The sequence below is a fragment of the Astyanax mexicanus genome, chromosome 2 (genome assembly GCF_023375975.1).
Source record: "Astyanax mexicanus isolate ESR-SI-001 chromosome 2, AstMex3_surface, whole genome shotgun sequence".
In the NCBI taxonomy this organism is placed as follows: domain Eukaryota; kingdom Metazoa; phylum Chordata; class Actinopteri; order Characiformes; family Acestrorhamphidae; genus Astyanax; species Astyanax mexicanus.
Window position 1 is genome coordinate 26,624,985 of NC_064409.1, and position 15,246 is coordinate 26,640,230.

At 41.0% G+C, this 15,246-nt stretch overlaps 1 protein-coding gene across 7 annotated transcripts in view; it reads right to left on the reverse strand.

Moving 5' to 3' along the window:
* Positions 1 to 15,246, reverse strand: part of osbpl8 (oxysterol binding protein-like 8) — an 85,857-nt gene that overhangs the window by 21,529 nt on the left and 49,082 nt on the right. For all 7 annotated transcript variants that reach the window (XM_049474121.1, XM_049474118.1, XM_049474119.1 and 4 more), the window contains 11 exons: positions 14,241 to 14,342; positions 13,788 to 13,991; positions 13,603 to 13,687; positions 10,495 to 10,660; positions 9,642 to 9,852; positions 9,369 to 9,553; positions 8,943 to 9,024; positions 8,725 to 8,823; positions 4,966 to 5,062; positions 4,777 to 4,875; positions 4,272 to 4,369 (listed from right to left, as the gene is read on the reverse strand). In XM_049474121.1, coding sequence (XP_049330078.1) covers positions 4,272 to 4,369; positions 4,777 to 4,875; positions 4,966 to 5,062; positions 8,725 to 8,823; positions 8,943 to 9,024; positions 9,369 to 9,553; positions 9,642 to 9,852; positions 10,495 to 10,660; positions 13,603 to 13,687; positions 13,788 to 13,991; positions 14,241 to 14,342 — 1,428 coding nt within the window. The remainder of the gene's footprint in view (positions 1 to 4,271; positions 4,370 to 4,776; positions 4,876 to 4,965; positions 5,063 to 8,724; positions 8,824 to 8,942; positions 9,025 to 9,368; positions 9,554 to 9,641; positions 9,853 to 10,494; positions 10,661 to 13,602; positions 13,688 to 13,787; positions 13,992 to 14,240; positions 14,343 to 15,246) is intronic.

The window sequence follows — 15,246 nt, forward strand, 5'->3', positions numbered from 1 at the left end:
GGGTATCTGTGTAAACAGTAATTTAGGCAAAGTCTTCTGCAGTATACTAAACACCAGGCTATTAAAATATTTAACTGAACATAATACCCTATCAAAATGTCAAATTGGATTTCTACCTAAACACCGAACCACAGACCATATTTACACCTTAGATGCACTCATTCAAAAACACGTCCATCAAAAAACCAAAGGGAAGATATTTGCTTGTTTCGTAGACTTTAAAAAAGCATTCGACTCAATTTGGCACAATGGACTATTTCTCCAATTACTTGAATCTGGTATAGGGGGGAAGGTTTATGATTTAATTAAATCCAAATATAATGATAATAAATGTGCAGTAAAAATTGAGAACAGAAGAACAGATTTTTTTAAACAAGGACGTGGAGTGCATCAAGGATGTAATCTATCCCCAACTTTATTTAACATATACATCAACAAATTGGCTACAACCCTTGAAAATTCTCCAAACTTAGGTCTTGAATTAAATGATAAAGAAATAAAACTCCTATTATATGCAGATGATTTACTTTTATTAGCTCCAACAGCAGAAGCCTTACAACAACATTTAAATATATTAGAAGAATTTTGTCAAGATTGGGCCCTAGACATTAATATCAACAAAACCAAAATAATGATTTTCCAAAAAAAAGCCAGATCACAAAAATCTAAATTCCACTTTACATTCAGAGGAATAACTCTACAGCACTGTATGGACTACAATTACCTGGGCCTGGTAATAAGTGCATCTGGCAGGTTTAATAAGACTACGAATGCACTGGTAGAGAAAGCAAGAAAAGCATTTTTTACCATCAAAAGATCCCTAAACAAATTTAATCTTCCAATACAAATCTGGCTAAAAATATTTAATTATATTATTAAACCCATACTTTTATATGGCAGTGAAGTTTGGGGACCTAAAATTTATAAAGGACACGCATCATGGGACACGAATCCAATAGAAAAATTTCACCTGGAATTCTGCAAAGAAATTTTAAAAGTCCATCGCAGCACGGTGAACCTGGCGTGCAGAGCAGAGCTCGGCCAGTTTCCTCTCTCCCTATCCATCATAACCAGAGCTTTAAAATTCCACTCTCACCTGTCCCAATCCCACCCAGACTCATCCCACCACACAGCATACCTTAATACCTGCACACACCCAGAAACAGACCCTCTCACACACATTAAACACCACCACCACCTTCACACCACCACCTGCTACACCCTCAAACACACACACCTCCAAACCATCCACAAAACACAGCAATCAGACTATATTAATCACTGGCTTCATGAAATTTCCTCCATTAATAAATTAGAATGTTACAGATCATTAAATAGAGAATACACCCTCGCAGATTACCTGACTAAAATTAAAAACCCCAGAGAAAGACACACGCTGACGATGTACAGACTCAGTGCCCACAGCCTGGAGATAGAGAGCGGGAGACAGAGGAAACACTGGAGACCCAGAGCAGAGCGAGTGTGTGATCACTGCAGCTCCGGGCAGGTAGAAACCGAGCAGCACTTCCTCTCCTCCTGCTCTAAATACACCCAGCTCAGACTCCAGTTCCTACAGAACATCACATCCATCATCCCATCGCTCAGATTAATAACAGAGGAAGATCTGATCAGACTGTATTTAGGAGAGATTCCAGAATGTGCTGGATTATCTGCTAAATATGTACACAACTGCCACACCCTGAGAAACCAGAGCCCCACCCTACACTAAACAACCCTGCTTATATAATTATATATATATTATTGCATAAACTATATGTACATTTATTTCTTATTATAATTATTATTATTATTATTTTTTTTTTCTCACATATTGTAATTTATTTATTATCCTTCAATTTTGTCATAATTTGATTATTATTTTTGTATTTGTTGAATTGTTTGCTTTGGCAACAGTTGTTGTTTACAATTCATGCCAATAAAGCCATTTGAATTTATAGAGAGAGAGAGAGTTATAGAGAGAGAGTTATAGAGAGAGAGTTATAGAGAGAGAGAGAGTTATAGAGAGAGAGTTATAGAGAGAGAGAGTTATAGAGAGAGAGTTATAGAGAGAGAGTTATAGAGAGAGAGAGAGTTATAGAGAGAGAGTTATAGAGAGAGAGAGAGTTATAGAGAGAGAGTTATAGAGAGAGAGTTATAGAGAGAGAGTTATAGAGAGAGAGAGAGTTATAGAGAGAGAGTTATAGAGAGAGAGAGTTATAGAGAGAGAGTTATAGAGAGAGAGTTATAGAGAGAGAGAGAGTTATAGAGAGAGAGTTATAGAGAGAGAGAGAGTTATAGAGAGAGAGTTATAGAGAGAGAGTTATAGAGAGAGAGTTATAGAGAGAGAGAGAGTTATAGAGAGAGAGTTATAGAGAGAGAGTTATAGAGAGAGAGAGAGTTATAGAGAGAGAGTTATAGAGAGAGAGAGTTATAGAGAGAGAGTTATAGAGAGAGAGTTATAGAGAGAGAGAGAGTTATAGAGAGAGAGTTATAGAGAGAGAGAGTTATAGAGAGAGAGTTATAGAGAGAGAGAGTTATAGAGAGAGAGTTATAGAGAGAGAGAGAGTTATAGAGAGAGAGAGTTATAGAGAGAGAGAGAGTTATAGAGAGAGAGTTATAGAGAGAGAGAGAGTTATAGAGAGAGAGTTATAGAGAGAGAGAGTTATAGAGAGAGAGTTATAGAGAGAGAGTTATAGAGAGAGAGTTATAGAGAGAGAGAGTTATAGAGAGAGAGTTATAGAGAGAGAGAGAGTTATAGAGAGGAGAGACTGTGTGCTCACTGTTCGACAGGTGAGGTCGAGACGGAGATGCACTTCCTTCTACAGTGTGAAAAATTCAAAGAAACACGAAATTTCTTCATTAACAAATTTAATTATTTAATTCAAAATTTTGAAACATTTTCACTATTAGAAAAATTACGGATCACTCTGGGGGAGGGGCACACCGCCCCCCTCGCTGCCAAATACGTCAGTGCGTGTCACAGCCTGAGAGACAGTGGGTAACACCTCAAAATGACCTCTAAAATCCTGGGGACCCCATCCCAGAGAAAATGATTATTATAATATAATTATAATTATTGATAAATGATATAATTATTATAGTAATCATAATTACTTTCTGTTATAAATGTTATTATGTCTGTTATGTATGTTCATACCATTGTTGTTAATTGTTATAAGGCTTTGGCAACACTGTAATTCACAGTCATGCTAATAAAGCTACATTGAATTGAATTGAATTGAAAAAATTGAGTTATAGAGAGAGAGTTATAGAGAGAGAGTTATAGAGAGAGAGTTATAGAGAGAGAGTTATAGAGAGAGAGTTATAGAGAGAGAGAGTTATAGAGAGAGAGTTATAGAGAGAGAGTTATAGAGAGAGAGAGTTATAGAGAGAGAGTTATAGAGAGAGAGAGTTATAGAGAGAGAGTTATAGAGAGAGAGAGTTATAGAGAGAGAGTTATAGAGAGAGAGAGAGTTATAGAGAGAGTTATAGAGAGAGAGTTATAGAGAGAGAGTTATAGAGAGAGAGTTATAGAGAGAGAGTTATAGAGAGAGAGAGAGTTATAGAGAGAGAGTTATAGAGAGAGAGAGTTATAGAGAGAGAGTTATAGAGAGAGAGAGAGTTATAGAGAGAGAGTTATAGAGAGAGAGTTATAGAGAGAGAGTTATAGAGAGAGAGAGAGTTATAGAGAGAGAGTTATAGAGAGAGAGAGTTATAGAGAGAGAGTTATAGAGAGAGAGAGAGTTATAGAGAGAGAGTTATAGAGAGAGAGTTATAGAGAGAGAGTTATAGAGAGAGAGAGTTATAGAGAGAGAGTTATAGAGAGAGAGTTATAGAGAGAGAGTTATAGAGAGAGAGAGAGTTATAGAGAGAGAGTTATAGAGAGAGAGTTATAGAGAGAGAGAGTTATAGAGAGAGAGTTATAGAGAGAGAGAGTTATAGAGAGAGAGAGAGTTATAGAGAGAGAGTTATAGAGAGAGAGAGAGTTATAGAGAGAGAGTTATAGAGAGAGAGAGAGTTATAGAGAGAGAGTTATAGAGAGAGAGTTATAGAGAGAGAGAGTTATAGAGAGAGAGTTATAGAGAGAGAGAGTTATAGAGAGAGAGAGAGTTATAGAGAGAGAGTTATAGAGAGAGAGTTATAGAGAGAGAGAGTTATAGAGAGAGAGTTATAGAGAGAGAGAGTTATAGAGAGAGAGAGAGTTATAGAGAGAGAGTTATAGAGAGAGAGTTATAGAGAGAGAGAGTTATAGAGAGATAGGAGAGACACACCTTTAGTTTAAACTCCAGCTGGGAGCTGTATCCTGTTTTCTCACAGGTGACTGATACTTGTCCTGCCAGCTCTAGAGTCATCGTTCCATACAGAATACCTGCACACACACAAACACATAAACAAATACACAAACACACATCTGCACACACAAAACCTTCACGCACGCACATACACATGCACACACGCACACAAGCACACACATGCACAAACACATCTGCACACACAAGCACACACATGCACAAACACACCTGCACACACAAGCACACACACATGCACAAACACATATGCACGCGCAAACACACACACATGCACAAACACATATGCACGCACAAACATACACGCACACAAACAGGTATGCACGCTTAAACAGATATGCACACACAAACACACGCACATGTGGTAAACCCATAAGGGTAAGACTCCTAACTATTTACTACTGTGCAACACAATTTAACCTGTTTGAATGGTTGGGAACTTTGTGTGTGTGTGTGGGTGTGTGCTCACCCTTGCAGTGGGCATAGGGCATGTTCATGATGTAATCCTCTCCTCTGTTCAGGAAGGTCAGTCTGGCTTCACCATCCAGAATTGCAGACAGAGAGTTTCCTACAAGACAGAAAAGCTTATCAGAACTGCAGTGTTGCAGTGTGTGTGTGTGTGTGTGTGTGTGTGTGTGTGTGTGCATCAATTTCATACCATAAAACTTTGACTTGGCCAGAATGCTGCCGCTCAGACAGAATCCATCTTTTCTGTTACTGATGTAGAAGGCAGAGACTGGGGGATGATGTGAAACCTGCAGACCAGAAAACAAATATATATATATATATATATTAGAGATGGATAAGGGATGATAAGTGATTCACATCCTCACTGTGGAGAATACACAGCGCTGTCACAGTTTCATAAAATAAAAAAGTCTTCTTCTGTGTTGTAGATTTCGCTCGTTCCAACTATTTGGAAATTTAGTTAAAAATTCGTTTTATTGCTGTAACGTTACTTACCTAAAAATGCGCTCTTAATTACAGTTTATGAGGGCAGGCAGAGTCAGGCTGGATTTTTAGCCCAATCTAAGCTCTACCTGGAAGAACAACAGCTCTAGATTACTGTTGTTCTTAATAAAATAATATATATTAGTTATTTATTAACAGTAAGTGAGATATTTTAAGCAGTAAGCTAACTGCGAAAAACAGGCTGTGAGGTGGCTGATGTTGGGATACGTCCCTGCGGTATTGGCATATAAAAATAAAAATTCTGGTGTCATATAACTATTTACACATAATTTATATCTCTCCTGAAAAGCTCGCCGATCGACTGATCGAGATGAAAGACAATCGGAATCGGCCCCTGAGAAAGATCGCAGTCAGCAACCGGTTCAAGTCCACTTCCGAGCTCACCGACTTGTGGAACAAGCAGACCGGCGCTGACGTCTCCAGATCAACCACTTACCGTCGTCTGCGGGAACTCGGCTTCAAATCTCGCGTTCCAGCAGTAAAACCGATGCTGAACAAGAAACAAATGGAGAAACGGCTGAAGTGGGCCAAAGAACACGGCGAGTGGACTGCTGAAGACTGGCAGAAAGTGGTCTTCAGTGACGAATCATGCTTCTGCATCTCCTTCGGTGACCAAGGTCCTCGTGTCTGCCGTCGTGGTGGCGAAACCTACAACCACGAGTGCGTGAAAAGATCCGTCAAGTTTCCCCAGAGCGTTATGGTCTGGGGATGCATGTCCGCTCGAGGTGTAGGGAAACTCTGCTTCCTCAAGAAGACTGTCAATGCTGCCGTATATCAAGATGTTCTGGAAACGTTCCTGATTCCGACTGTTGAGGAACAGTTCGGCGAAGAAGACTTCATATTTCAACAGGATCTTGCACCGGCTCATGCGGCAAAGTCGACCAAAGATTGGTTCACTAAAAAACAGCTTGAAGTTTTGGCATGGCCGGCCAACTCGCCTGACCTCAATGTCATTGAAAACCTTTTGGCCATCGTCAAGCGGAAAATTCGCGACAGAAAGCCTACTACGCTGGACCAACTGAAGCAGAACATCGCCACTGCCTGGGAAGCTGTGAGTGCGGAAACTTGCGACAAGCTGGTCAAATCGATGCCGCGGAGACTTCAGGCAGTCATACAAGCCAAGGGGGCATCCACAAAATACTGAGAAAGTGATGATTGTAATTAAAATAAAAATTATTCTAATTCAATGAAACGGTTTCTCCATTATTCTAATTCAATAAAACAACTGTCACAGTTAAATGGCCTAAATGGGCCTTTTGGAAAGCTCAGCTGAGCAAATTTTTTTCCAGGTAACGAGTTCTGTGATTAGTCTAACGAGTAGGACAGGTGCGGTGAACACCTGATTTGCTTTCTACACAAAAATGCATTCAAAGAATTTCATGATAGCACTATTTCAAATTATTCTAATTCGTTGACCAGCACCTGTATATATATATATATATATATATATATATATATATATATATATATATACGCTGCTCAAAAAAATAAAGGGAACACTTAAATAACACATCCTAGGTCTGATTGAATGAAATATTCTCACTGAATATTTTGTTCTGTACAAAGTTTAGTGTGCTGACAACAAAATTACACAAAAATCATCAATGGTAATGAAATGTATTAACCAATGGAGGCCTGGATTTGGAGTCACACACAAAATTAAAGTGGAAAAACACACTACAGGCTGATCCAACTTTGATGTAATGTCCTTAAAACAAGTTAAAATGAGGCTCAGTAGTGTCTGTGGCTACACGTGTCTGTATGAACTTTCTACAGCACCTGGGCTGCTCCTGATGAGGATGCGGATGTTCTCCTGAGTATCTCCTCCCAGACCTGAATTAAAGCATCAGTCAACTCCTGTACAGTCTGTGGTGCAGTGTGGCGTTGGTGGATGGAGTGAGACATGATGTTCCAGATGTGCTGGATTGGATTCAGGTCTGGGGAACAGGCGGGACAGTCCATAGCATCAATGTCTTCATCATGCAGGAACTGCTGATACATTCTAACCACATGAGGTCTAGCATTGTCCTGCATCAGAAGTAACACAGGGGTCCAATGAGGGGTCCAAGAGAGCACAGGACTCCAATGGCGAATTTGCCAATCCTGGTGTTCACTGGCAAATGGCAATCGCCCTGCACGGTTTTGGGCTGTAAGCACAAGCCCCACTTGTGGACGTCAGGCCCTCATACCACCCTCATGGAGTCTGTTTCTAAATGTTTATGCAGGAACATTGATATTATTGGCCTGCTGGAGGTCATTTTGCAGGGCTCTGCACTGCTCCTCCTTTTCCTTCTTGCACAAAGGATGAAGTAGTGGTCCTGCTGCTGGGTTGTTGCCCTCCTACAGCCTCCTCCATGTCTCCTGGTGTACTGGCCTGTCTCCTGGTATCTGCTCCATGCTTTGGACACTGTGCTGACAGACACAGCAAACCTTCTTGCCACAGCTCGCATTGATGTGCCATCCTGAATGAGCTGCACTACCTGAACCACTTCTGTGGGTTGTAGAGTCTGTCTCATGCTACCACAAGTGTGAAAGCACCACCAACATTCAAAAGTGACCAAAACTTCAGCCACTAGGAAGTGGTCTGTGGTCCCCACCTGCAGAACCACTCCTTTGTTGTATCTTGCTAAATGCCAATAATTTCCGCCTGTTGTCTGTTCTATTTGCACAACAGCAGGTGAAACTGATTGGCAATTAGTGTTGACTTCTAAGTGGACAGTCTGATTTCACAGAAGTTTTATTTATTTGGAGTTATACTGTGTTTAAGAGTTCCCTTTATTTTTTAAGCAGTATATACAGGGGTTGGACAATGAAACTGAAACACCTGTCATTTTAGTGTGGGAGGTTTCATGGCTAAATCGGAGCAGCCTGGTGGCCAATCTTCATTAATTGCACATTATTGCACCAGTAAGAGCAGAGTGTGAAGGTTCATTTAGCAGGGTAAGAGCACAGTTTTGCTCAAAATATTGCAATGCACACAACATTATGGGTGACATACCAGAGTTCAAAAGAGGACAGATTGTTGGTGCACGTCTTGCCGGTGCATCTGTGACCAAGACAGCAAGTCTTTGTGATGTAAAAAGAGCCACCATATCCAGGGTAATGTCAACAGACCAACAAGAAGGACGAACCACATCCAACAGGATTAACTGTGGACGCTGTAAGAGGAAGCTGTCTGAAAGGGATGTTCGGGTGCTAACCCGGATTGTATCAGAAAAACGTAAAACCACGGCTGCCCAAATCACGACAGAATTCAATGTAAACCTCAATAATCCTGTTTCCACCAGAACTGATAATAAATTATTGTGGTCCAAAACAAGGTGTTTCAGTTTTATTGTCCAACCCCACAAGAAATCTGTAGGGGGCAAAAGGGGCAAATACTTTTTAACTATGTGCGTAAAAAAAACAAATTATATATACAGGTCTGACTCTGAATTCTGTGTACCTGCTCTGCTATGTAGAATGTTTTGCTGCTGGTTTTGGGGTGGAGCCACATGCAGCGGAACGTTTCTCCAATGATTGGGTTATACGGCTTCTTCAGACCCTGTCAAACACACACACACAAACACACACACAAACACACACACACACACACACACACTGAGGTCAGCGGAGTGAATGTATTCTGCTGGACTACAGCTAAGGTCTAAAGCAGTCTAGTACCTTTGGTTTTTTGTAGAACCCAGAGAGGTACCACTTCACCACCTTCTTCATACGGTTATATGCGTTCTCCTCCACCGCCGCTCTGAACAAACACCCATACACACACGTCTTATTCACTGTTACTGGTGTTTGTTCTGAAAAGAACATTATTAAAAAGAGATTGCCCTGCTTTTGTTGGAGTAACTGTCTCAGAGCAGACTAGTAGATTAATGATTTGACTGAATTCAGCAACAAAACAGGGTTAGTGAATTCAGCTCATCCCCAACTACCCAACTCTGTCCCATCTAGAAATTGCTAAATGCATTCATTAGAAGGGGTGTTCTCAAATATTCAGATATATAGTGAATGATGCAGAAGTGCTTCTCAAGTATGGAAATTCTCAGTGTTTGTGTGTGTGCGCTTTGTGCATGTTTGTGTGTAACTCACTCAGATAAGAAGTCAGCATGGTAATAATAGTCGGACAGTTTGTCGAGGAAGGATCGTGGCTCCAGGATAAAGGTGGGCAGGACGACTTTGGACAGATCCATGCCAGGTCGGACCTGCTTAAGTAAAGTCCAGATCAGGGACTTGTTCTCCTCCGACACCGTTTCCGTCTGAGACGCCTCCCCCGCCTGGAGACAGGAAGCACACGTCAGTGTTTCTAATAAAGTGGCCTATAAGTAAAAGCACAGCGTATGTGTGTCTATTAAAGTGACTCACCTCTCCCAGCTCCTCATGGCTCTGCTGGAGGTAGCTTGTCTCCCTCAGGTTCTCACCAGGTTCCAGGTCGGCGTACGAGTCGTCCTGCCGCTCGCTGGTGTCGCTGTCGCTTTCCTCGCTCTTCTCCCACTCGTTCTCCTCCTGCTCGTTCTCCCGGTCTGATTTATCTGAGTACAGATCCACATCCTTAAACTGCTCACCATCACCGAACCTGACACACACACACACACACACACGCTTTATTAATATATATATTTTCACCCTGATGATACTGTAACTCAGCCACCCGTGTACACTGATATAAACTGATCCGATGAATTGAGTGATCCAGTTTAATTTTGTCTTGTTTGAGCATGATCCAGTTCTGACACTTCATTTTTACCACCATGTTCTAGCAGAACACCCTCTGCTATGTTTTTTTTCCAGATGTTTGTCAGTTCTTTGAGCTTTGTTACTCTGGAATTTCAGCTGATTAGAAAGTAAATTGTTGTGTGAACTCTGAAAATCAGAACATCCCATTACATCTCTGTTCTCCCAATTAGGTACTTATCCACTTCTTCCTGCTCAAAGTACACAGCTGTGTGTGTGAGTGTGTGTATTAGTGAGTGAGTGTGTATTAATGTTAGTGTATGTGTGTATTTGAGTGTGTGTGTGTGTATTAATGTTATTGTATTTGTGTGTGTGTGTGTGTATTAATGTTATTGTATGTGTGTGTTTGTGTGTGTGTATTGGTCAGTGAGTGTTTATTAATGTTATTGTATGTGTGTGTGAGTGTGTGTATGTGTGTGTATTGGTCAGTGAGTGTGTATTAATGTTATTGTGTGTGTTTGTGAGTGTGTGTGTGTGCACTCACTGGAAGCCCTGCATATTGTGAGCTCTGAGCAAGCTGTAAAAGTTGAGGTGTGTGTGTGATGTTTCCGCTGCAGCTGCAGTTTCCTCTTTTCCCTCTCGGATCATTGTCCTCTTCAGCAGACTGGAACACTTCAAAGCCAGCTCCAGAGCATCCATCCAACAACGACCTACACACACACACACACACAGGCAGACAAAAACAATTAACATTATTCATTTCTTAAACACTGAGCCGAGACTCTTAACATTATCCTACAGGACTAATATTCTGACCATTGAAAGTGAGAGTAATACATGAATAATATTATTTAATAAATTCCACACTGGTGGAGAATGCAAGCCCTGGCTCCTCCTTATCCATCCAATAACGCCACACTTTTATGTTTTTGAGTGTGTAGAGTTGTCTATAGGTGCGTTTTTTTTCCCCAATCCTTTATTTTTTTATTGTCACATCAACCTTTAGTCCTCATGATCTACATTATTATGAAAGTGGTTTAATTTCCTCTTTAATTTCATCTTGCAAGCTTTTTTTCTAGGCTGGGAATGACAAATATTACCCTATTCCTCCTCAGTAATGTTCAATTCAAGTTCTCTTTCTCATTGTTTTTTATATAGCTGGTTGAAATGTTCAAGGAAAGCACTATAGACCGATATCGTTCAGAAATCATCTGTCCAGACTACATTATATCACATAATTAAGTAATACCATTTGAATCCCATTGCTTACATTTTTGCCTTGATGGGCAGGTCTAAAATGTATGTTATATCATGGCCATGATATCTTTTTTGTCTCGTAGGTTATATCTGACTACCATATCTGACAAAATTTTAAGTGGAACCTGGACCTGTTGCTGTTCTAAAGATTTTGACATTTCTTTACTACCTAGAACTGTTTGTGATGTGAAGACAATCAATATTCATTATCATTATCTGTTAAATCTGGTATTATTATGTGCAGCAGAATCAGAAAAACACTAATTATCAGGAGGGGCATAGATATTGCAAAGCGTTGCAATGGGCATCAATTTTTCCTCTCACCTGAAGATCACTCAATCTCTGCACGGATATCGCAGTGTCTCTCTGACATATCCTCATGGATGAAGGAGCATCACCTTCAATTAAATCTCTCAAAGACTGAACTTCTGTTTATACCAGCAAAACCATCTTTTCAACACAAATTCTCTATAAGCATCGACTCTCTCTCTCTCTCACCGACAAAGGTTGCTAGGAACCTGGGTGTTCTGGTTGATGACCAACTCTCCTTCACGCACCATGTGGCCTCAGTTGCTCGGTCCTGCCGCTTTGCGCTCTATAACATCCGAAAAATTAGACCGTTCCTGACGCAACAGGCCACCCAACTCCTGGTGCAAGCGGTCGTCATCTCACGCCTCGACTACTGCAATGCCCTGCTAACTGGCCTCCCGGCCTGTGTAGTAAAACCACTCCAGATGATCCAGAACGCAGCAGCACGTCTGGTCTTCAACCAGCCAAAACGGGCACATGTCACCCCGCTGCTCATTGAGCTCCATTGGCTACCAGTTGATGCTCGCATCAAATTCAAAGCTCTTACAATCGCCTATAAGGTGATGACAGAACAGGCTCCTTCCTACCTGCACTCGCTCCTGAAGGCTTACGCTACCTCCCGGCCGCTGCGCTCCTCCAGTGAACGTCGCCTCGCTTTGCCAAACATTCACACAAAGCAATCCAGACTGTTCTCATACAGAGTTCCCCAATGGTGGAACAAACTACCTTCCACTACCAGATCAGGAGAATCTCTCACTATCTTTAAGAAACTCCTGAAGACAGAGCTCTTCAAAGAGCACTTACTCTCTTAACACCTCTAACACACTAACTACTTCTAACCTCATTTCCTTCTTCCCCTCCTTCACTCCTCTATCCTATTACTCCTCTTTGTCCTCCTTTTATCCCTATCCAAAGATGTTTTACCTTTAAACTTATTTTACATTGTACTTGACTATTGTAAGTCGCTTTGGACAAAAGCGTCTGCCAAATGTAATGTAATGTAATGTAATGTAAAACATATAGCCCTTTTTATCCTTGGACTCCAAAGTTTTCATACCGTCATACCGTCGTCTGATTATATGGCGATATACAGTATTTTTTCAAATTTTTCAGTTTGGTTCGAACCAAAGTAGCAAGTGTGAAAGGGGTTGCGAACCACGGATTTTCTGAACCATGGTCAGGTTCGCCTGCAGTGTGAAAGCACTCTTCTGGATGATTTGAACTTTCGGACCAATTACAGGAAGCTGAGCAGGCGTTCCTCAGCAACGGCAGCAGAAGAAGAAAAATAAACAACTACTACTGACTGGGTGGGACTGGACGCGCTGGACGTCCAATTTCCCGCCGCGTCATCACATTATATTCAAAGTCCGCTAACTACTCTGCACATTGTTTACTTTCGTTCAGAGGTGGAGCTAAAACATGATGCTGACACAGTGGGAGAGACTTGACCGCATTACGCTAACAAAGTGGGCGGAGCTGGATGCACTGGACGTCCAACTCTGCTTTCCTGCAGGCTGCAGTCAGTACCCTCTCAAAATAACCGGAAAAGCAGGAAAAATGAGCCGTGGATACAGTTGCTTCAGCACAAGCTCGTCCGTTTGGTGAATTTGAACTAAACTAGAGTACTGTGCCTGAAGCTGCTGCTGCTGGTATAAAAAACACAATAGCAGCACTACTATGGAGAAGAAATGAATCTGTTCATTCATTTTATCCTGATCCTGGAAAGGCTTTCCACCGAATGAACCACCCGCTGAATTGTCAACACGCCAACTTCAGACGCATGTCCTTCTTAAACCAATCAGCGTCAAGTTAAGGAAAACGCATCGATACGTAAGTGATGACGAAAGGATGTAGGAGGTCTTTGGTGCGCTCCCTAAACTGCAGTGTGAAAACAAAAATAAGCGGACCAAATATATACAATGTAGCAACACATGAACCTCGGTTCGGACTTTCAGGTGTGAAAGCACCCTTAATTGTTTATTTTGGATCTCCCCTGACCGGAAACAGGTGTATAAGTTTGTGTGTGTGTGTGTGTGTGTGTGTGTGCGTCTTTTGGGCCAAGGATGGGGTGTGGTGATAGGTTTACCATCGGACTCTGAGGCAGCACGGAAGATCAAGTGACTGCTGGGTAGCGGCTGGGTAATAGAGCCAACAGCTTCTCCTTTAGGACCCTAAAACAAACACACAATTTTGAAACATTCCTTTTTTGCATAAAATTATTTGTGTAGCTCAGGAGTGTGTGGGTGTGTGTGTGTGTGTGTGTGTGCTGACCTTCACAGCCCAAATGGACTGTTCAAGTGGGTGGAACAGTTTGAAGCAGAATCCGTCCTTTTTGGATGGTCTCTCGATGAGCTCACAGGCACTAAGCAGCACGGTCCCGACCCACTGCCCGTTCTTATGGGTCTTATAGATCAGCAGCACTCCTGGCTTCAGCACACACCACAGCTTCGTCCAGCTCTTCAGAGTACCACGGATCTACATAAACACACACACAGTTTGTCTAAACTCTACAGCACAGTGTAGAGTTCTTCTGATAGTCTTATCATTACTGCTGCATCAGAACCTTGCATTTCCAAAAAGTACTTGTACAAGAAAATAAAAAATGTTATTAACTTTCCTCATAAATTAATTAATTATTTATTTTTTTTTTTTTTTTTTTTTACAGATGTCTTTTACTCATCCAGTGTCAATAGGGCTAAAGTGCTCTTAATCACACACACAAACCTTCAGCCAGTCAGCCATGACGATTACAGACGGGTCAGTGATGGTACTCAAAAGCTCTTTAGTTGCTCGTTTCTTCTCCTCCCTATAGTTCTTCTTCTGTACCTGCAAACACACACACACACACAGACACACAGAGATCTGAAGAAGTCTGAGGAACAATAACTCTACAAAGTCTGCAGAACTATTAACCCTATAAAAGTCTGAGGAATCAATAATTCTATAGAGTCTGAAGAACCATTAACCCTATAAATTCTGAGAAACATTAACCCAACGGAGTTCAGTAAAAATTACTGAAATTGTGTCTTTTACAGTTTGTGTCTACTGGGAACAGTGCAGAATTTCCCGTCCAGTTGCTTGGAGCACTGGAGAAAGGACAGGGTGAAATTGCTATGTACAGGTGCATCACAAAAAATAGAATATAATTGAAAAAGTACTTTATTTCAGGAAATTCAGTTCAAAATGTAAAACCTATAATGTATAACGTGTAATGTATAACATAGATGCATTACACACAGAGTGATCTCCAAACCATCGCTGACCACAGTAAATTTTGCATTTAATTTGTAAATTAAGGGAGCAGAGTCTGCAGGAAGAGCGGAGAGACACACAGTCCAAACTGCTTGAGGTCTAGTGTGAAGTTTCCATCAGTGATGGTTTGGAGAGACATGTCATCTGCTGATATTGTTTCTATGTGTTTTATAAAGTCAATGCAGCGTTTTCAAAAAAATCTTACAGCACGTCATGCTTCCCTCTGCTGACAACTATTATGGACATGCAGATTATATTTTCCAGCAGAACTTGGCACACTGCCCACACTGTCAAACGTACCAATTGGTCTTATAATATTCAGATTTTCTGAGATACTGTGTTTTGGGTTTTTATTGGCTGTAAGTCATAGTCATCAACAATAAAAGAAATAAACACTTAAAATAGACCACTCTGTGTGTAAGACATCTATATAATATAAGCTACAGGTTTGCATTCTGAAAAGTTAGCAGCTAAACCT